The 21546-nt window shown below is 42.4% G+C and overlaps 2 protein-coding genes across 5 annotated transcripts in view; one reads left to right on the forward strand and one right to left on the reverse strand.

Annotated features, from left to right (window-relative positions):
- The window catches only part of Smarcc1 (SWI/SNF related BAF chromatin remodeling complex subunit C1), a 142073-nt gene extending 131962 nt beyond the window's left edge, over positions 1 to 10111 (reverse strand). For all 3 annotated transcript variants that reach the window (XM_027932048.2, XM_027932047.2, XM_027932049.2), the window contains exons 1-2: positions 9920 to 10111; positions 1349 to 1468 (exon numbers count right to left, since the gene is read on the reverse strand). In XM_027932048.2, coding sequence (XP_027787849.1) covers positions 1349 to 1468; positions 9920 to 10111 — 312 coding nt within the window. The remainder of the gene's footprint in view (positions 1 to 1348; positions 1469 to 9919) is intronic.
- Positions 10112 to 20901: 10790 nt separating this feature from the next.
- The window catches only part of Dhx30 (DExH-box helicase 30), a 34880-nt gene continuing 34235 nt past the window's right edge, over positions 20902 to 21546 (forward strand). For both annotated transcript variants that reach the window (XM_071600608.1, XM_071600615.1), the window contains exon 1: positions 20902 to 20983. The gene's annotated coding sequence lies outside the window, so the exon portion shown is untranslated. The remainder of the gene's footprint in view (positions 20984 to 21546) is intronic.

A 21546-nucleotide genomic window follows, 5' to 3' on the forward strand; every position in this document is an offset into this window, starting at 1 on the left:
ATAGTAAAAGTATTTGTTTAGCACCTGAGAGATCCTGGGTTTAAAACCCAATGCAAGGGGGCAGTGTGCAGGAAAGAGTTAAGTACAAGAAAAAATTTAAAAATGAACCAATTTTAAGAACAAAAGAATTGTATTCTCACAAGTCAGAAGGTTTCCCACTGACAATATATAAAAATTCCACAAAATAGCGTGGCAAGGTAGCATACACCTGTAATCCCAGCTACTTAGGAAGCGGAAGCAGGAGGACCCCTTGAAACCAGGAGTTCAAGTCCAGCCTGGGCAACACAGCATGACCCCATCTCTTAAATTAAAAACCCAAGCCAGGGGACTGGGATTGTGGCTCAGCGGTAGAGTGCTCACCTAGCACATGCGAGGCCCTGGGTTCAATCCTCAGCATCACATAAAAATAAATAAAATACAGGTATTGACAACTACAACTAAAAATTAAATATTAAAAAAAAAAACAAAAAAACCCAAGGCAGGTGCAGTGGTGCATGCCTATAATCCCAATGAGGATCGCAAGTTCAAAGCTAGCCTCAGTAACTGCAAGGTACTAAGCAACTCAGTGAGACTCTGTCTCTAAATAAAAATACAAAATAGGGGCTGGTAGAGTGCTCGTCTAGCACGTGCGAGGCCCCGGGTTCAATCCTCAGCACCACATACAAGTAAATAAATTAAATAAAGGTATTATGTCCAACTACAACTAAAAAATAAATATTTTCTATAAATAAATATATAAATAAATAAATATGCATGCAAAATGGGCTGGGGAAGTGGCTTAATAGTCACGTGCCCCTGAGTTCAATCCCCAGTACAAAACAAAACAAAAACACAAAATAGGACCCTAGCGATAAGAATTCAATCAGGAAAAAGAATGGTCTAAATGGTATAGCAGAGACATCAGGAAACTATAACTGTAAATTATTAAGTTAAGCCTTTTTAACGATTGTTGCAGTGTTTAATGCAAATGTTAAATCACCCCTAAAAAAGAACCTTCCAATAGTTGAAAAGTAGAAATACACTACAGCTGAAATTCCATTGAGAGTCCTTATTTTATTCTACAAGCTGACAGCAGAAAAGGAAATGAGCTCTGGGCTACAACCAAGGATATGGAAACCAAAGATGCCACCAGGATAGGTGTGGTGAACCCTAATACCAGCTACAGAAGGCTGAGGCAGGAGGATCACAAGTTCAAGACTAGTCTAGTCAACTTAGCAAGACCCTGTCTCAAAAGAAAAAGTGCTAGGGATGTATATCATTTGTAGAGCACCGCTGGTTTCAATTTTAATACTCCATACTGCAAAAAATTAAAACTAAAGATTACACCATAGTAAGCTGAAATACTTACAGGGAGTTTGGTGAAAGCCGGATTAGTGACATGCTTCCCAAAGGCATCTTCCTGGAACTGGAGAAGCTGTACCACAAGTCCAGACAGAGTTTTATTGGTAGGAGCATCTGCATGAACATACTGCAAGGAAAAGAAAGAGATTAAAGAACTGGTACATTTCATGAAAAAAATAAAGTCAATCACTCTCTAATACCTCCAAAGCACTGGTATTGTGGCAAATTTAATATGTGAGACATGCTCTCTGCTTTAAAGAGACTTAAAAAACACACATCTGTGTGTACTTAAAATAAAACTGGCCTGGGTGTGGTGTCACACACCTGTAATCCCAGTGGCTCAGGAGGTTGAGGCAAGAGGCTCCATAGTTCAAGCCAGCCTCAGCAATGGTAAGGTGCTAAGCAACTCGGTGAGATCCTGTCTCTAAATAAAATACAAAATAGGGCTGGGGATATGGCTCAATGGTTGAGTGCCCCAGAGTCCAATCCCTGGTACCCGACAGATAGATAGATAGATAGATAGATAGAAAGAAAGAAAGAAAGAACGAACGAACTGGAAAAATCAGGTGTGGTGGTACATGCCTATAATCCCAGCAACTTGGGAGGTTGAGACAGGAAGATCAAAACTTTGAGACCAGACTCAGCATTTCAACGAGGCTCTAAGCAAATTATAGAGACCCTGTCTCAAAATTACAAAAAAGGAAAAAAAAAAAAAAAAAAAGAACAGGAGATGTGGCACAGTGGTTAAGTGCCCCTAGGTTAAATCCCTGGTACCAAAAAAAGAGGGGGGGGGGAGGGGGAGAGGGAGAGAGAGAGAGAGAGAGAGATAGAGATAGATAGAGGTGGTATAACACTTAACTACTACTTATACTACCAAAAAAATAAAATAAAAAGGGCTGAGAATATAGCTAAATGCTAGACTGAGTTCAATCCCCAATACTGGGAGGGGGAGAGGGACAAGAAAAGAAGAAAAAGTTGAAAACCTTCATTTGCTTTTTGGTGGTACTGAAAATTGAATCTAGAGCCCTGCACATGCTAGGCAAGCACTCCACCATTAGCCACTTCCCAGACTCTTTTATTTTGAGACAAGGTCTCGCAAAATTTTCTAGGCTTGTCTCAAATCTGTGAAACTTCCACCTCAGCCTCTCCAGTAGCTAGGATGACAGACAGGCTTGTGTCTTCAGCTAACACTTTCTTTTAAATACACGGTATACCTTTTCATTTGTTTTCTATTTTGAGTCAGAGTCTTGCTAAGTTACTTAGGGTCTCATTAATTTGCTGAGGCTGGCTTTGAACTTGTGATCCTCTTGCCTCAGCCTCCCAAGTCACTGGAATTACAGATATGCACCATCACGCCTAGATAAAACCTCCAATTTTGAGCAGGAAAAAGAGCTATGTTTCTTGACATATCATATTTCATACATTTGATTCAAGTGGGTTATGAACTCCCATTTTTACCCCGTATACAGATTGTCAAGAACTATGTAATGTTTTGAACAACCAATAATAAAAATTAAAAAAAAAAAAAAAAAAGAGCTATGTTTCCACTTTGGTTTCACAAAAGGTAAGGAACAACTTAATTCTTCTTTCTAGTAGTAAACCTCTTTTCAAATACCATCCAACATCTCAAGGTTAATGTGGTATATTTCTGTTGTTAAAAAATAACTTTTTCACCAGGCACCCGTAATCTCAGTGGCTCAGGAGGCTGAGGCAGAAGCATCTTCAAAGCCAGCCTCAGCAACTTAGTGAGGCCCTAAGCAACTTAGAAAGACCCTGTCTCTAAATAAAATATAAAAAAGGGTTGGAGATGTGGCTCAGTGGTTAAGCACCCCTAGGTTCAATCCCCAGTACCAAAAAATAAATAAATAACTTTTTTCTTTTTAGTGCTAGAAATTTACCATCTTATTATAAATATTTTAAACTGATGTATTACAAAATACCATCAGCTGCAGAGTCTACAATTACTGGGCATTGAGTTGTAAGTTTTCAATTTGTGCTATTGTCAAAGACACAGAATAATAAAAAATGGCAATCTTTTTAGTATACTCTTAAATTTTTTATTTGTTGACATGTGTTAGTTGTCCACTATAAATGAAATAGCTAGTATGACAATTATCTCTGGAAAGCTGGCATTTTCTTAAAATGCTTTATTTTATGTCAAGTATTTTAGACCTTAGGTCAGCAGAATTCAGTCAACTGCCTGTTTTCTTTGTCCACAAGCTAAGAATGATTTTTACATTTTTAGATGGTTGGAGGGAAAAAAAATTAAATACCATTTCTTAAACACTGAGCCACAACCCCAGTCCTTTTTAATTTTAATTAACTAATTTATTTGTTTGTTTTTGGTACCAGGGTTTGAACTCAGGGGCACTCAAGCACTGAGAAACATCTCCAGCCCTATTTTGTATTTTATTTAGAGACAGGATCTTACAGTTGCTTAGCACCTTGCTCTTACTGAGGCTGGCTTTGTACTCTCGATCCTTCTGCCTTAGCCTCCTGAGCTGCTGGGACTACAGGCATGCGCCACCACATCCAACCCTTTTTTATATTTTATTTAGAGATAAGATCTCCCTGAGTTGCTTAGGACACAAGTTACTAAGGCCCACTTTGAACTTGTGATCCTACTGCCTCAGCCACCAGAGCTGCTAGAATTACAGCATTAGCCATCACACCTGGCTAAACACCATTTCTTGACATATGAAAAATACACTGAAATTTCAATTTCCCTAAGTTTTACTAAAACACAACATGTTCATTTACATATGATCAATTTCTGTTTTCACGAAACAGCAAAGTAGCTGCAAGTGAGACACCGGGGTGAACAAAGCCTTAAGTAGCTGTTATCTGGCCTTTTTTTAATGTTTATTTTTTAGTTGTAGTTGGAGGTATACCTTTATTTATTTATTTATTTTAATATTTGTTTTTCAGTTTTAGGTGGACACAATATCTTTATTTTTATGTGATGCTGAGGATCAAACTCAGTGCCTCACACATGCTAGGTGAGCGCTCTACCACTTGAGCCACAACCCCGGCCCCTATTTATTTAATTTTATGTGGGTGCTGAGGATCAAACCCAGGGCCTCACACATGCTGGGCAAGCACTCTACCTCTGAGTCACAACCCCAGCCCTGTTATCTGGCCTTTTATGGAAAAATTTTGCCTGTCCCTTTTCTAAACCATTCATTTTTATCATTATAAAAAGCTTCTTTTAGCAGGGTATGATACAGCACACCTATAATGCCAGTGACTTGGTAGGCTAAGATAGAAAGATCGCTTACAAGTTTCAGCAACTTAGGAAGATCCTGTCTCAAAGTAAAAAATAAAAAAAAAAAAAAGTGGTGAAGCACCCCTGGATTCAATGCCCAGTACCAAAACAAAAACAACAACAACAAACAAAAACCCTAACTTCCTTCAACATTACTTAAAAGGTGTGTTCTGTACAAATTTATTTCTTTATAGTCACAAAGTGATGCATGTATGTCAAAGAGGAACTAAAACTGTGGAAACAAGTTTCACATCATTAATTAGACATAGATGATGATGTTAACTGTTAGTCTATAACTATGGTTCTCAAATTTCAGCATGGAATAGAATCTTCTATTATCAGCTCCATGCCCAGAATTTTTAATTCAATAGGTCAGGCCCAAGAAACTGCATTTCAAACAAGTAACAAGTTCTCAGGTGGTACTACTGGCCTGGAAATCACACCTTAAGAATCACTGGACCTTTAAAAAAAAAAAAAAATCCATTTCAGATATTACGTATCTAAGTGAAAAAATAAATTTTAGGGGCTGTGGCTGTATCTCAGTCACAGAGCACTTGCCTCACATGAAGGAAGCATGGGGGTTGGATCCCCTAGCATCACGGGGGATGGGGGAGTATTTTAACAAAATGAATAAATTTTATCATAATACAAAAGTCAAAGACTGGTGGTATAACTCAATGTTAAGCTCCTGCTTAACACCGGTAAAGCCCTAAGTTGGATCCCATGAACCAAAAAAAAGCAAAAAGTTAAGGAAGTCTGGAATTGAACCCAGTACTTCAGACATGCTATGAAAGCTACTCTATCACAGTGCTATATCGCCAGATCATTTTTCTTTTCTAATTTTGAGACTAGGTCTCACTAAATTCCCCAGGCTGGACTGGAACTTGCAATCCTCCTGCCTCATCAACATGAACAGGTGGGATTATAGGCATACACCACATGCCTGAGTTGTGGGGTTTTGGGCAGGGAGATACTAGGGATTAAACTCAGAGGCCCTCAACCACTAAGCCACACCTCCAGCCCTTTTTTTTCCAATTTTATTTTTGAGACAGGGTCTTATAAATGCCCAGGCTGACCTCAAACTTGGGATCCTCCTGCCTCTGCCTCCTGAGTCACTGGGTTTACAGGGATTCAACACCATGCCTGACTTTGGGGAGTTGTTTTAAGTACCTGACATAAAGCAGATGCTCAATTGTTCACTGAATAAATAGTAAACACATCAAAAAAATGGGGCTAGCAGGCATGGTGGCACATGCCTATAATCATAGTGACTCAGGAGGCAGAGGCAGAAGAACTCATTGCAAATTCAAGGCCAACCTGGGTAATTTAGTTAGACCCTACCTCAAAACAAAAACTAAAAGTGGCTGGTGGTATAGCTTAGTGGCAGAGTGCTCCTGGGCTCAATCCCCAGTTTTGGGGGAAAATGGAACTAGCAATGTCACATTTATTTCATATAATTGTTGAGATGTCTATAAATTGCAGCTGCTCTGAAAATGCAATATTAAATGCAACAGAAATGTTTAGTCAAACTCATCAATGTATATAGAAAGTAGAAATACAAGTCAAACTTAACTTTGACTTGAAAGCCTCAGGGATCACAGAGGAATTAAAACTGTGGAAACATTAGCCTAGGCCTCAAACTGTGGGTCAAATGTGTCCGCCAGCCTCACAGCCATTTCTTCACCACCCAAACAAATCTCAAGATACCCAAGCCTAAAGCTACCCTCTTTTTTTTTTTTCCCCTGATTAAGTGAACATTTTATTTTATTTTTTATTTTTTTTTTAATTTTTATTGTTGGTTGTTCAAAACATTACATAGTTCTTGATATATCATATTTCACACTTTGATTCAAGTGGGTTATGAACTCCCATTTTTACCCCGTATACAGATTGCAGATTCACATCAGTTACACATCCACTGATTTACATATTGCCATACTAGTGTCTGTTGTATTCTGCTGCCTTTCCTATCCTCTACTATCCCCACTCCCCTCCCCTCTTCTCTCTCTACCCCCTCTACTGTCATTCATTTCTCCCCCTTGTATTATTTTTCCCTTTCCCCTCACTTCCTCTTGTATGTAATTTTGTATAACCCTGAGGGTCTCCTTCCATTTCCATGCAATTTCCCTTCTCTCTCCCTTTCCCTCCCACCTCTCATCCCTGTTTAATGTTAATCTTCTTCTCATGCTCTTCGTCCCTACTCTGTTCTTGGTTACTCTCCTTATATCAAAGAAGACATTTGGCATTTGTTTTTTAGGGATTGGCTAGCTTCACTTAGCATAATCTGCTCTAATGCCATCCATTTCCCTGCAAATTCTATGATTTTGTCATTTTTTAATGCAGAGTAATACTCCATTGTGTATAAATGCCACATTTTTTTTTATCCATTCGTCTATTGAAAGGCATCTAGGTTGGTTCCACAGTCTTGCTATTGTGAATTGTGCTGCTATGAACATCGATGTTAAAGCTACCCTCTTAAACTGGGGCCCAGATCAATGCACACTGAGCACTGGAAGAGAGAGAAATGACTATTATCTGCCTCTTCCCACTCTATTCCTCCATACTCAAAGGAGCCTTCTGAGTAGTTTTTTCTTTACTAAAGGCCCTCCCCAGCAACAAAACAAAAACAGCTACATTTAAGACCCAAAGTATTGGTTGAAAGTAATATGATTTAAAAGAATTAACAAACTAGGTACAGTGGAGCATGTCTGTAATCCCAGCAACTCAGGAAGCAGAAGCAGTATGATCACAGGTTCTAGGTTAGCCTAGGCCATTTAATGAAATCCTGTGTACTGGGGTTAAAGCCAAGGACCTTCACTACTGAGCTACATCCCCATCCCTTTTAAAGTTTTTTTATTATTGTTGTTTATTTTTTTGGTACTAGGGATTGAACTTAGGGTGCTTTATTTTGTGCTACATCCCCAGAACTTTTTTTAAAAATTTTAAGACAATGTCTTACAAAGTTGCTTTAAGGCCTTGCTCAATTGTTGAGGCTGGCATCAAATTTGAGATCCTCCTGCCTCAGCCTCCAGAACGACTGGGATTACAGGTAAATAAATGCCACTGTTCCCAGCTATACCCTGTCTCATTAAAAAAAAAAAAAAAAAAAAAATTAAAAGGGCTGGACATGGGCTGGAGTTGTGGCTCAGTGGTAGAGCACTTGCCTGGCATGTGTGAGGCCCTGGGTTCAATCCTCAGCACTGTATATAAACAAATAAATAAAATAAAATATCCATTGGCAACTAAAAAATATTTTAATAGGGTGGGGGGTGGCTGAACATGTAGTTTAGTGGTAGAGCACCCCCTAGGTTCAATGCCCAACACCATAGGGTTCCGGGGGTTCATACACATTCAGTTTCCATAGGCAATTCCAGAAGCTCTGTTACCACCCAACAAAAATAACCACTTGTATAAGAGAGATTAATATTCTTGTCTACTTATATGTAAATGATCCAAATTTGATTTCAAAAGGGGAAAACTCTCTAAGTACCTAAAAGTATAATTATTGTCTCTCACTTCCTCAAACTTCAGATAAGGAATAGTCTCTCAGAAAATACTATAGCATGGGGCTGGGGTTGTGGCTCAGTGGTAGAGTGCTTGCCTAGCATGCATAAAGCACTGGGTTCAATTCTCAGCACCACATACAAATAAATAAAATAAAGGTATAAATAAAATAAAGGTATCAACAACTTAAAAAAAATTAAAGAAAGAAAATACCATAGCATAATATCAAAGGAACCCAAGATCCCTACCTATGCCTAACAACTGTCAAACATTGACAGGTCACTGAACTGTAGACCTTATATGAAAAAGTTTGTATACCAGCTTATCTTTTCATTCATTCAATAAATATTTAGGATCAGATAATCCTTTTGAGATTTGGATAGGTTTAAGTAAGAAGTGGCTATGAAGCTGATGTATAGAGGTCTAGGCTAATGACACCTCAGGTTTTAAAGACCAGGTTAGTTTTGACTTATATTTCTACTAATTATTAATATTGTTATTATTTGGTATCAAAATGGATGAGTTTTGACTAAATATTTCTACTGCATTTAATACTGCACTTTCACAGCAGCTGCAATTCACAACTATTTGAAATAAATGTGATATTGTTCCCATCTGCCCCACCTCCAGTACTGGGAATTAAACCCAGGAACACTTTATCACTGAGCTTTTTGATTTTTATTTTTATTTCTGATTGCCACCGGGCACTCAACCACTGAGCCACATTCCCAGCCCTATTTTGTATTTTATTTAGAGACAGGATCTGAGTTGCTTAGCGCCTTGCCATTGCTGAAGCTGGCTTTGAACTCATCATCCTTCTGTCTCTGCCTCCCAAGCAGCTGGGCCTTTTCATTTTCTGAGATTTGCCCACTAAGTTGCCGAGATTGGCCTTCAACTTGAGATCCTCCTGCCTCAGTCTTCCAAATCACTGGGATTTAATGTGCCACCATGCCTGCTATCTCCACTTTTATTGATGGGCTACCTTATAAGGCAACCCCTTTCTAGTACACAGTCCTGACAAAGCCTTTGCCCCAATTCTATGGTAGGGGAAGAAGAGAACTGAAGCGGTGCTCCTCAAATCTGCAAGCGGAGAGTTTTGGGCTATCTACTTTATTACACCATCTAAGACAGTCAGTCATTCCTGTAATATTTACATCGTGAGTAAATCTGAAAACGTTATAAACAAGCGCTTTAAGTAACAACTCTTGCAAACCGTTGATTCAGCAGAACTCACATTCCAAAGTATGAGAAACAAATCAGTGAAAAAAATTAAAAATAACTATTAAGAAAATAAAGGCAATATGAAATGGGGTGTTCTGGTATAAATGGATCCTCCGGGAAAGGCTTCATTAAAGAACATATTTCATACAACCGATCTTACCTCACACCATACACCACCCAAAAGTACAGTTAAGTGAAACCGTCACTTTTTAAGTCCTGAGGTTCTCCTTAGTACTGTATGCAGTTCATGCTACTAACCTACGTAATTAACTTCCGAGGTTACTCGTCCAGGGTCCCTTAGCAAATCCTTCCTCACCTCACGCTGGGAAGCCCAGTCGCTAAGTAAAACTTGGGCTGCTTCAACCACACTAGCTCGGTCTCTAACGAACCCCGTTCGGCACACTCCAGGAGCTAACAAAAGAGAAGGTTCGCGCCCTCGGAGCGCCTGCCCCCGGCAGGCCGGGAGCAGGCCGCGCGAGGCGGCGGGGGCGTGGCGGGCGGCGCCGCCTTTGTTGTCCCGCGCGGCTCCGAGGACGCCCGAGCCGCGCCGCCCCAGCCCCAGCGGCCCCCGCTGGCGCGCGCACCCACCTTCTTGTAGTGCTTGCCCAGCCAGACGCGCACTGAGTCCAGCTGAGATACCGTCTCCGGACTCTCCCAGAACTTGCCGGCTGGGCCCCCGTCCTTCCGCCGATAGACGGCTAGGCCCGCGGCCGCCGCAGCGCCCCCTGTGCCCCCTGCGCCCGCCGTCGCCCCCGGCCCGCTGCCCGCTGCCGCGGCCATCGTCGCCGTCCGTCGCCCCGCCACCCGCCCCGGCCCTCGCGGTTTCCCGTCCGCACCCGCGCGCTCGACTGCTGCTCCGACCCCTTCCGGTGCGGAAGCTCCGCCCCCAGGCACTGGCGTCGCAACCGCAGCGAGCGCGCGCATGCGCACACGTAGTACCCGCGCTGCAACTACGGAAGCACGCTCCGCCTTCGTTTTCTGCCCTCGCCTAGTACCGCTGGGCAGCCCAATTGCTTGGTGTCCATCTCTGCAGAGTCAGTTCTCCAGGGGCTTGCTGAGTACGTCTACTGTCGCAACGAGGTTCTGCGTTATAGCCAGCTCCGCTGCCAGGAATGTCCTTAAGACGGACCGAGCGAAAAGCTATCTGGACTGCCTTCGTGCCGCAGACCCCGCGCCGAGAGTTGCTTGACTCTCCGGACGCTTGTCTGGCTTCCGGCTGCGGGGCGTCCTTGACCTTACTGACTGGTTTCACGGTCCCGCCACTGGTCGGCTACCGCGATCTTCCCCTACCCGTGAGAGAGGCACTCCGCCTCAGGTCTTCAAAGTACTTTTTTCTTATTCATCTTTTTGCCGTGGTGGGATTCAAACCCAGGGTCTCGCGCTTTACCAGCTCTTCAAAGTACTTTACACAACCCACCTGTATGGATTTGAACACGAATCACACTAACCACGACCCGGTATTTTTCTTGTGTACAGTTGTGCCCTCGCCTCCGGGACCAAGACCTGTTACCTAATAGATGCTAGATAACTGTACATAAAGGCCATTATTAGTGGCAGAAAGGTTTTATATTACTTAACATAGTTTGGACACGATAGAGTTGTGAACATAATACTATATGACCTGGAGAAAGTCACTAATTGCTTGTGAGAAGGTGTGAGGAGTTTTTCAGACCTTTTTAAAATGAGTAAAATGAATGCCGGGCACGGTAGTGCACGTCCATAATCCAGCGGCTGGGGAGGCTGAAGTTGGAGGATCGCGAGTTCAAAGCCAGCCTCAGCAATAGCGAGGCACCAAGCAACTCAGTGAGACCCTGTCTCTAAACAAAATACAAAATAGAGCTGGGGATGTGGTTCAGTGGTCGAGTGCCCCTGAGTTTAATCCCTGGTACCAAAGTAATAATGATAAAATGATAATAATAAATCTTTAAAATATATCAATCCCTAGTACCAAAAAAAAAAAAGAAGAAGAAAAAGAGTAAAAATGAGATCAGAGAGGACAAGCGAGAACAATTGAAACAAAGGCACTGAAAATTGAAAGAATTCTTGGTGAAGTGCTGCTTGAGTCCATGGGGGATACAAGCTATGTGATTAGGTTGTGTAGTAAGTTTTGACTTTACTTTTAGACACTGGGACACTAGCTTTAACAGGAAATGACAGGATCAGATTTATATATTAGGAAGATAGCATTATCTCTGTGGAGTGAAGGAGATTAGAAGAAAAAGACTAGAGAAAGATGACCTGATAAACTGTCTAGATGATAAGAAAAAAAAATAGGTAAGTTAGAAATCATGCCCTCTAAAAGGTTATGCTCTAGAAATAATGATAGTTACTGGTATTTATGAAGAACATATATGCCATGCTCTGTGCAAAATTACTGCATAAAAGGAAACTGAGGCACAAAAAGGTTTTCTAACTTGCCAGAAAGTTAGTTCTATCTAATGAGTCAAGATTTTTGGACCATGGAGTCCCCCCAGGTACATTGTTTCTATTAATAACTTCTGAGTAAAGCAAGGAAAACCCACTGGAGAAGTTCAAAAAGCTATTTAATTTACCTGGAGCTGTGGAGAAGGATGTTAGTTCTTCCAGGGAGTGAATCCAGCTTTTTTGCTCAAATAATTTGAAAAGCTATATTACCTCATTTTGTTTAAAAAAGAACATGAAAAAATTCATCAAAAATTAAATAGTTTTGCTGGATATGGTGGCACACGTCTGTAATCACATCTACTCAGGCGGCTGAGGCTGGCAGACTGCAAGTTCAAGGCCAGCCTGGGCCACTTAGGTAGACAGAGTCTCAGAATAACAAAAAGAGGATGTAGCTCAGTGGTAGAGCACTTGCCAAGCATCTGCAAGGCACTAGGTTCAATCCCCTGCACTAAAATAAATAAGATTGAGTTCTAGTAAAATTTGATTTACAAAAACATGGCAAGCCAGGTGCAGTGGCACACACCTGTAATCCCAGCGGCTTGGGGAGGCTAAGGCAGGAGGATCTCAAGCTCAAAGCCAGCCTCAGCAAAAGTGAGGCACTAAACAACTCAGTGAGACCCTGTCTCTAAATGAAATACAAAATAGGGCTGGGGATGTGGCTCAGTGGGTTGAGTGCCTGAGTTCAATCCCCAGTAACCACCCTCCCCCCACCCCACTAAAAAATACACATGGCAAGCTGTGTACAGCCTAGTAACACAGGAACACATTTGGCTAAGGCAAGAGAATTACAAGTTTGAAGTCAGCCTGGGCAACTTGGTGACACCCTGTCTCAAAAATAAAAACAAGCAAAGCATGGGGATATATTCTTGTAATTTCAGCAACATAGAGGCTGAAGAAGAAGGATTCCAAGTTTGAGGCCAACCTCAGCAATTTAGTGAGAACTTGTCTCAAAAACTACAAAGGACTGGGAATGTAACTCAGTGGTAGAGCACCCAGGAGTTCAATCCCCACTACTGCAAAAAGAAAAAAAGTTTACTAAAAAATGATCCGGTCAAAAGGACTTAAAACCAGCATACTACAGTGACACAGCCACATGAATATTTATAGCCGCAATAAATATTCACAATAGCTGAACTATGAAACCAACCTAGATGTCCTTCAACAGATGAATGGACAAAGAAATTGTGGTATATATACACAATGAAATGTTACTCATCCTTCATGAAATTATAGCATTTGTTGGTAAATGGATGAAACTGGGGAATACTACACTAAGTAAAATAAGCCAATCCTCAAAAAAACAAAGGCCGAATGTTTTCTCTGACATGCAGATGCTAATTCGCAATAAATAGGGGGTGGGGAGGATATTGGTATTTTGAACTAGAAGGTGGGGAGTGAAGGGAAGGGAGGGTATGGGGGGAGGAATGATAGTAGAAAGAATCAGAGGTTATTACCCCGTGTGCACATATGATTACAGGACCTGTGTAATTCTACATCATGTAAAGTCAGATGAATGAGAAGTTATGCTCCATTTATGTATGTGTCAAAAAACATTCTACTGTCATGTATAACTGATTAGAACAAATTAAATATTTTTAAAAATGGCCTGGTCAAAATTGAAATATTTTATTTTTTTTCCAAAGTTTTTTTTTTTTTTTTAAAGAGAGAGAGAGATAGAGAGAATTTTAATATTTATTTTTTAGATTTCGGCGGACACAACATCTTTGTTTTTTGTATGGGTGCTGAGGATCGAACCTGGGTCGCACGCATGCCAGGTGAGCGCGCTACCGGTTGATCCACATCCCCAGCCCCCAAAATTGAAATATTTTAAATCAAAGTCAATTCCCCCAAATAAAGTAAACAAAAGAAAAAATTCCATTTTCCTAAGTCATAAAAAGATCTAATATTCTATTTCTCAAGTCGTTTTTGTACTATTGAATCAGAATGCATGACTGTTCATAAACCAAAAAGCATGATATGTAGGTCTGTTGGTATGAGAAAGTAAATTCAAATTGTTTATTCACAACACAGATTACTTCTGTGATCTCAGTATGTGTATTTCTTCCCACCAACAATCAATTATGCAATGGACACCAGCTATGTGTCCCCTAATTCAATTCTATCACTATCTGCCTGCAGATAGCATCAGATCCCACAAGTTGAAGACTCAGTCCCCAGGATTACCATTATTCTGCTTTATATGCCAGTCAAAAGCCTTAAGTTCTTTTACATGTGTTTCTGACTAACCAGCCATAAATTGGGGTTCTTATAGTTTCTTCCTCTAATTTGATTAATTTGCTTTAGCAGTTTACAGAACTCAAGAAAGCATGCTTACTGGTTTATTATGAAGAATATTATAAAGGATACAAATGAAAAGACAGGGCAAGCTATGAACAAAAGGATGAAGAGTTTCTATACCCTCCAAGAACCTCTGCAGGTTACTCTGGAAGCTCTATGAAGGCTATCCTTTCGGATTTTTACAGAGGTTTCATTACATAAACATGATTGATCAAATCATTGGCCATTGGTTATCAACTTAACCTTTAGCTTTTCCTCTTCCCAGAGTTTGGAGGGTAGGGCTGAAAAACCCCAAGTCTCTAATCTTGCCTTGTTCTTTCTGGTGTCACAAATCTGAAGTTACTTAGAGACATCCAGCCATCAGTTAATTCATTTGCATAAAAAGACACTATCATTTCAAAGTTAAGGATTTGGGGAGTTATGATACCAGGATATAGAGAGAAAGAAGAAATAGGTAGTTCAAAAATACTATAGTACCTTTGCATGTTGCAAACCTGAGCTGCCCAGAAAATGCAAGCTCTCTGAATTTAGGATTAAGATGTTCCCAGGTTAAGGGGCTGGGATTGGCTCAGTGGTGGAGTACTTGCCTAGCATGTGTGAGGCATTGGGCTCAATTCTCAGCCCCACATATAAATAAATAAAAAATAAACAACTAAAAATATATTTTTAAAATGCTATAGATTATATTTAATAAAAAAAAAGATGTTTCCAGGTTAAGAGTGCCCCAAGCTGTTGTAGAGTACAAACAAAACTCTTCTCTGGCAAACGATAACATTTTTCTAAAGTTATTTCTTTTTCTTTCTTTTTTTTTTTTTTAGAGAGAGAGAGAGAGAGAGAATTTTAATATTTATTTTTTTAGTTTTCGGCGGACACAACATCTTTGTTTGTATGTGGTGCTGAGGATCGAACCCGGGCCGCACGCATGCCAGGCGAGTGCGCTACCGCTTGAGCCACATCCCCAGCCCCTCTAAAGTTATTTCTAAGAATATTTTCTCAAATATATTGCCTAGGATACAAAGAAAACCAAGCACATGAGGAGAAAAAACAGTTGGTGTGAGAACCAGTAGAAATGAGACACATTAACAGATATGCAGGGATATAAAACAACTTGGCCTATTCATTTCTGAAGTTAAACACAAGCTTTGATTTTTATTATTATTATTATTATTATTATTATTATTATTATTATTATTATTATTTTAAAGAGAGAGAGAGAAAAGAGAGAGAGAGATAAGTTTTTTAATATATATATATATATATTTTTTTTTTAGTTTTCGGCGGACACAACATCTTTGTTTGTATGTGGTGCTGGGGATCGAACCCGGGCCGCATGCATGCCAGGCAAGCACGCTACCGCTTGAGCCACATCCCCAGCCCTTATTATTATTATTATTATTATTACTATTTGCAGTACTGGATATAGAAATTATGATCCTCCTACCTCAGTCTCCTCAGTTGCTGGGATTATAATAGGCAGTGGCACCACACCTAGCTGGTCAGGGTTTCTGGTTTTGGAAATTTAGCCTGCAAGCTTCTCATGAGTAGGAAATTTTTCTCTATACATTTAATTTTCCCTCCCCAATGATTTGTGTAGGGGTTTGAGGATAGAACTCAGGGCCTTATGCACTCTAGTCAAGAGCTCTACCACTGAGCTATTTATAATCCAGGCCCCTCCCTCATGATTTTTTTGGTAACCTCTACTCAATCTGACATGAACCCCAGCCAGAAACAAATCTTACATTAGTCACCTGATACTCTGCTCTCACCATGAAATTTGGGAGTCAGGGATCTAGGCCCCAAGTTAGAGGATAGCTTGGACTCTAAGGCCATGTCACAAAGTATACTACTTCATATAATCTGTATTTTCATGCATGGGTCGGTTGCAGGTTTTTTTTTTTTTTTTTTTCTCTGTCTTTGTGTGATTATTTCATGCCAGCCCAGTTCACCTGAAGTGACTCTGACTGATTTAGTCGTGTATCAAGACACTTCTCATTATTTTTCTTGTTCAGAATGTTCCCAGAAAACCCTTGCATATTTATTCATTCATATGGATTTTTTTTTTTTTAAAGAGAGAGTGAGAGAGATAGAGGTAGAGAGAATTTTTTAATATTTATTTTTTAGTATTTGGCGGACACAACATCTTTGTTTGTATGTGGTGCTGAGGATCGAACCCGGGCCGCACGCATGCCAGGCGAGCGCGCTACCGCTTGAGCCACATCCCAGCCCCTTTTTTTTTTTTTTCAATCTTTGTTAAATTAGGGAGTCCCACTTAAATTTCTGTGCCCTAAATTCCTAATTCCAAGTAGCAATACTGACTGCAGTTGTTCACATTACTTGGGCTACTTCTCCCTACCTTCTCAATTACATTATACTTAGGTTATAAAACTCCAAACTGCCTCTGCCTGTTTCTGAATCTATAACCCAGCATGATTATAACATTTTTTTTTTTTTGGTACCGGAGATTGAACCCAGGAGCAGTTAACCACAAAGCCACATCCCCAGCCCTTTTTTATATTTTATATAGAGACAGGGTCTTACTAAGTTGCTTAGGGTCTTGCTAAATTGCTGAGGCTGGTTTTGAACTTATGATCCTCCTGCTTCAGCCTGCTGAGCCACTGGGGTTACAGAAGTGCGCCACTGTGCCAGGCCTTGTGATTATTACTCCTTGGCTGGGGAGACTGTGGCAGAGGATCGAAAGTTCAAAGCCAGCCTCAGAAACTCAGTGAGACCCTATCTGTAAATTAATTTTTTTAAAAAAATTTTTTAATATTTTATTTTTTAGTTTTCGGCAGACACAACATCTTTGTTTTTATGTGGTGCTGAGGATTGAACCCTGGCTGCACGTATGCCAGGCGAGCGCGGTACCGCTTGAGCCACATCCCCAGCCCCCCTATCTGTAAATTAAATACAAAAAAGGGCTGGGATGTGGCTCAGTGGTTAAGCGCCCTGAGTTCAATCCCTGGTACCAAAAAAAAAAAAAAAGATCATAACTCAAGTTGAGGAGGTGGCTCAGTGGTAGAGTGCTTGTCTAGCATGCACAAGGACCTAGTAGCACAAAAACAAAACCAAAATGAGTTTTCTTTTTTTTTTAAATGTATTTTTAGTTATACATGAACATAATACCTTTATTTATTTTATGTGGTGCTGAGGATCAAACCCAGTACCTCACACATGCTAGGCAAGCACTCTACCACTGAGCTACAAACCCAGCCCAGTTTTCACACACACACACACACACACACACACACACACACACACACTCATACACAGTATATCTGAGTTTAATGTATTAAAAATGTGTGTATGGCTAGCACAGATTTGTTAATGGTTCCTTTTATAATCAGGGTCTAAATTGCTGCGATTGACCTTGAATTTATTATCCTATCTCAGCCTGCCAAGTTTCTGGAATTACAGGTGTGCACTACTATAGGCAGCAAGCAACAGTTCTAATATCATATTCTTTCAGGGTTTTTCTTTTAGGTAATGGGAATTGGACCTAGGATCTGTGCATGCTAGGCAAGTGCTCTGCTACTGAGCTACATCTCAAGCCCTTTTTTAAAAATTGAGACAGGGTCTTGCTTAATTGGTCAGATTGGCCTCAAACTTGCTCTTCTCCCACCTCAGTGTCCTGAGTAGCTGTGATTTCAAGTTTGGCTCTTTCAGTATGTTCTATGCTTACATAAACATACTTATAAACATATGATCTTGTTTAAAAAAACACAATTGCGATTATAAGCAGACCAGGCATAGAACTTGTCTTTCATTTATTAGATATTTTTCTATGTCTGTACACTAGATCAGACTCATTATTTTTAATTGTTGCAGCAATCTTCATTTAATTGAAATTGTTATGGGCTGAGTAGTGTCCTCCAAAACTATTCATTGAACCCTAGCCCCCAGTATGACTGACTGCATTTGGAGACTGGGACTTGAGGGAGCCAATTATGATTACATAAGGTTAAGCATGGGGCACTATAAGGGAAGATCCAGGTGTGGTGGCACACATCTATAATCCCAGCTATTTGGGAGGTAGAACAGGAGGATGGTAAGATGGTAAGTTCAAGGCCAGCCTGGGAAACACAGAACTTGTCTCTCTCTCTCTCTCTCTCTCTTTTTTTTTGGACAAGTCATTAAGCGAGATGCATTTATTGCCTAAAGAGACCTATATCCACTCACCCCACCTCTGAGAAGACCTCTTGAAGCATAAATAGAGAGGGGGGGAAAAAAGCTTCGAGTGCCAGAGATATTCACCATGGCATTGTTTATAACAGAAACTGGAAGGCCCCTAAATATCTAGCCAGAAGACAGGCGGCCCACAGGGGTGGAGGGTGGGGGGGTGCTCTGCATCTGGTCAAACACGGAGCCCCCCACGGGTCACTGTCTCCAGGTCACCTGATGGAGGGTGGGGAGTAGAAACTTAAGGAAGCTCAGCTCAAAAGAAGGATCACTTTATACAGCTGAGGAGTGTCCCAGATTCAATAGCCAGAAGCACGGAGCTACCAACCTCTGGCCCCAGCTCCTCCCTGACAGTTTCCTCTGCTCACCAGTGTGGCTGCTCCATCCCCAGGGATCACCAACTCATCCAGCTCATGCTTTCAATGGCTTGATTCAACCCTCTCGTGCTGAAAGAAAGAGAACTTGTCTCTTAAAAAAGCCTTACACTGGTGGCACATTCCCATTAATTGTGGCAACTTGGGAGGCTGAGACAGGAGGATTGTAAGTTCAAAGCTAGCCTCAATTTATGGAGGCCCTAAGCAATTTAGCAAGACTCCAAATCATGATAAAAAACAGAAAGGGCTGGGGCTTGGGCTCAGTGTTTCTTTCCCCAAGGGTTCAATTCCTGGTTAAAAAGAGAAAACAGCTGGGGGTGAAGCTCAGCAGTAAAGTGTATGCTTGAGGCCTTGGACTGATCCCCAGCACTCAAAGTAAAAATCTATTAGGATCTCATTCCCAACTCTATTTTTTCTGTTCTAGCTTCTCTAAAGCCTTCACACTTACCTAACCTTCTGGACACACTGAATTATTGTGTATATCCTAAAAATATATTCCTTATTCCACCTGGATATCCTTGCTCACAGCTTCTTCTTCTTCTTTTTTTTTTGGTACCAGGGATTGAACTCGACCACTGAGCCACATCCCCAGGTCTATTTTGTATTTTATTTAGAGACAGGGTCTCACTGAGTTGCTTAGCACCTTGCTTTTTCTGAGGCTCGCTTTGAACTTGGGATTCTCCTGCCTCAGCCTCCTGAAACGCTGGGTTCACAGGGTTCATTTTGTCATTTACCCTAAACCACTGTAGCACTTTATGCCTGCTTTCCAACATTTCTTTCCTTTTCCTTCACACAATGTTGTCATTTTCTATATTAAATGCTAAGTAAGTTCCCTGAGGGCAGGTCTGTGTGCCCTCACCTGCTTAGTAACTTGACAAACAGCATGCTCAAATATTTGCTCAGGGAAATCTCTATCCTACACAAAAAAGAATCATGCCATGTTGAAAAGGGGTAATAACTTTTTTATTTTTGTTTGTACCAGGGATTAAACCCACAGCGCTTTACCACTGAGCCACATCCCCGGCCCTTTTTATTTTTTAGTGAGAGGGTCTCACTAAATTGCTTAGAGCTTTGAAATTGTGATCCCTCTGTCTCAGCCTCCCTGGCAGCTGGGATTACAGGTGTGTGCCACCGTGCTCGGCAAAAATGGGTAATAACTATTTGAATAAATAATACTCATAATAAAAAAATTTTTAAAAATGCCAAAAAAAAAAAAATACTCAGCCTTATGTCCCACGGAGAAAGAAAATAATAAATAAATATATTTTTTTATTTATCTTTGCGACCGGTTCTTGCTACTTTGCCCAACCTGGCCTGAAACTTCAGATTCTTCTGCCTCAGCCTCTTGAGTAGCATGGATTACAGAGGCAGGCCATCGCGCCAGGATAAGAAATGCATGTGTAATTTGATTGGGTGGACACAAAATGACGGCATATGGTACTGATTCTCAATATGTATCGAAAGGCCACATCTTAAAAATATTGTCTTCCATGGGCTGGGGTTGTGGCTTAGTGGTAGCGCACTTGCCTGGCATGTGTGAGGCGCTGGGTTCGATTCTCAGCACCACAAATAAATAAAGGTCCATCAACATCTAAAAATAATTTTTTAAAAATTGTCTTCCAAGCTGTGAACTCCTGGTTCAGCCTCAGAGCTGCACTGTGCTCTCTGCTTTGGAAGCTTGGCCGCATGGGGCACGCACCAGCGCTTCACCTGCGGGCTTGCGGCGCGAGATCCGACTGGTCTTCTGCCTCCAGAAGGCTGCGGGATTCTTAGACCGTTTCCCCGTGAGCAGCAGGCGCCACCTAGTCCTTTCCCTAGCTTTGTACAATTCATCACTTTGAGAGGCAAAACCGCTCACCTCCCTAAAAAGGCTTTAGACCAGGGGGATGAGGAATGGGAGCGCAATATCGAGCTGCGAGTGAAGGCGGTGGCCAGAGCTGCAGCAGGACACCGTGCGGGCTCAGGCGGCAGGTCCTTTACACTCGCTGCGGGCGCGAAGGGGACAAGGTATACCACGGTCTCTCACGCGGCTGGAGCAGCAGCAGCACGAAGACCCGGAGAGACCCTGAGCCGCCGGAGCACCGGAAGTCCCGCCCGCGGTTCCGCGCCCTTTTGGGCCGGATCGAGGTCCGGCCGCGGGTTGACCGCCAGCGCCACGAAACCAAGACGACCATGCGAGCCGGGCGGAGACCACCTCGCGCCTACAAGGCGCGGGGCCGCGCACGGAGGCGGGGCGGTGGCGCCGGGGCGGCCGGCGGGACTTCCGCCGCAGGACCCGGAAAGGCCGCGCCGCGGCTGGTGGGAGTTGTAGTCCGGCTGCGGAGGGGGGCCGCGGCTCATGCGCCGTGCACCGAGGCTTGTTTCACATCTGTAACAACAGGTGAATTGGGCTTTTTATTCTCCCCTTTCGTGCCCCCCGGCGGAGCCTGCCGCGGCCCGGGGTGGTCGGCACGAGACGGAGCCCGGGTCCGGCCGCCGGCCTGGCGGAGAGTGGGGCGGAGCAGCCAGCGGGCCTGAGGAGCAGGCCGGGCATCCTGGGCCTGCCCGCGAAGCCGGCCGGGCCGAGCTGGGGGCAGCCAGGCCTCGGCCTACCGTTGCCATGGAGCCGGGCGGGGGCGGGAGCCAGACCGGTCCGCCGGGGCGGGCCTCGCTACCAGGGGCTCAGCGGAGGCCGCGGGAGAGGCAGCTTCATTGGCGCTACGACGCCTTCTCCTCAGGGGATGCTCAGTTTCCTCAAGGCAGGGCCTGGAGGAAGTCTCTTTAGTGCCCTGAGACCTTTGTTTGCCCCTCCTCCCCCGGTGCGGCCAGCGCCGCTGTTCTTGAGATGGGCCTGGTGCATTCTGGCCCCCCTGGTTTGCCCCCTTTTGCACCGACCTTGTCACTGGAGGAGGCCAAGGGGTGATGTGTTCTTTGTTTGCTGGTGGTGACTTGCCCCATTTTGCA

This window comes from Marmota flaviventris, chromosome 1, assembly GCF_047511675.1.
Source record: "Marmota flaviventris isolate mMarFla1 chromosome 1, mMarFla1.hap1, whole genome shotgun sequence".
In the NCBI taxonomy this organism is placed as follows: Eukaryota; Metazoa; Chordata; class Mammalia; order Rodentia; family Sciuridae; genus Marmota; species Marmota flaviventris.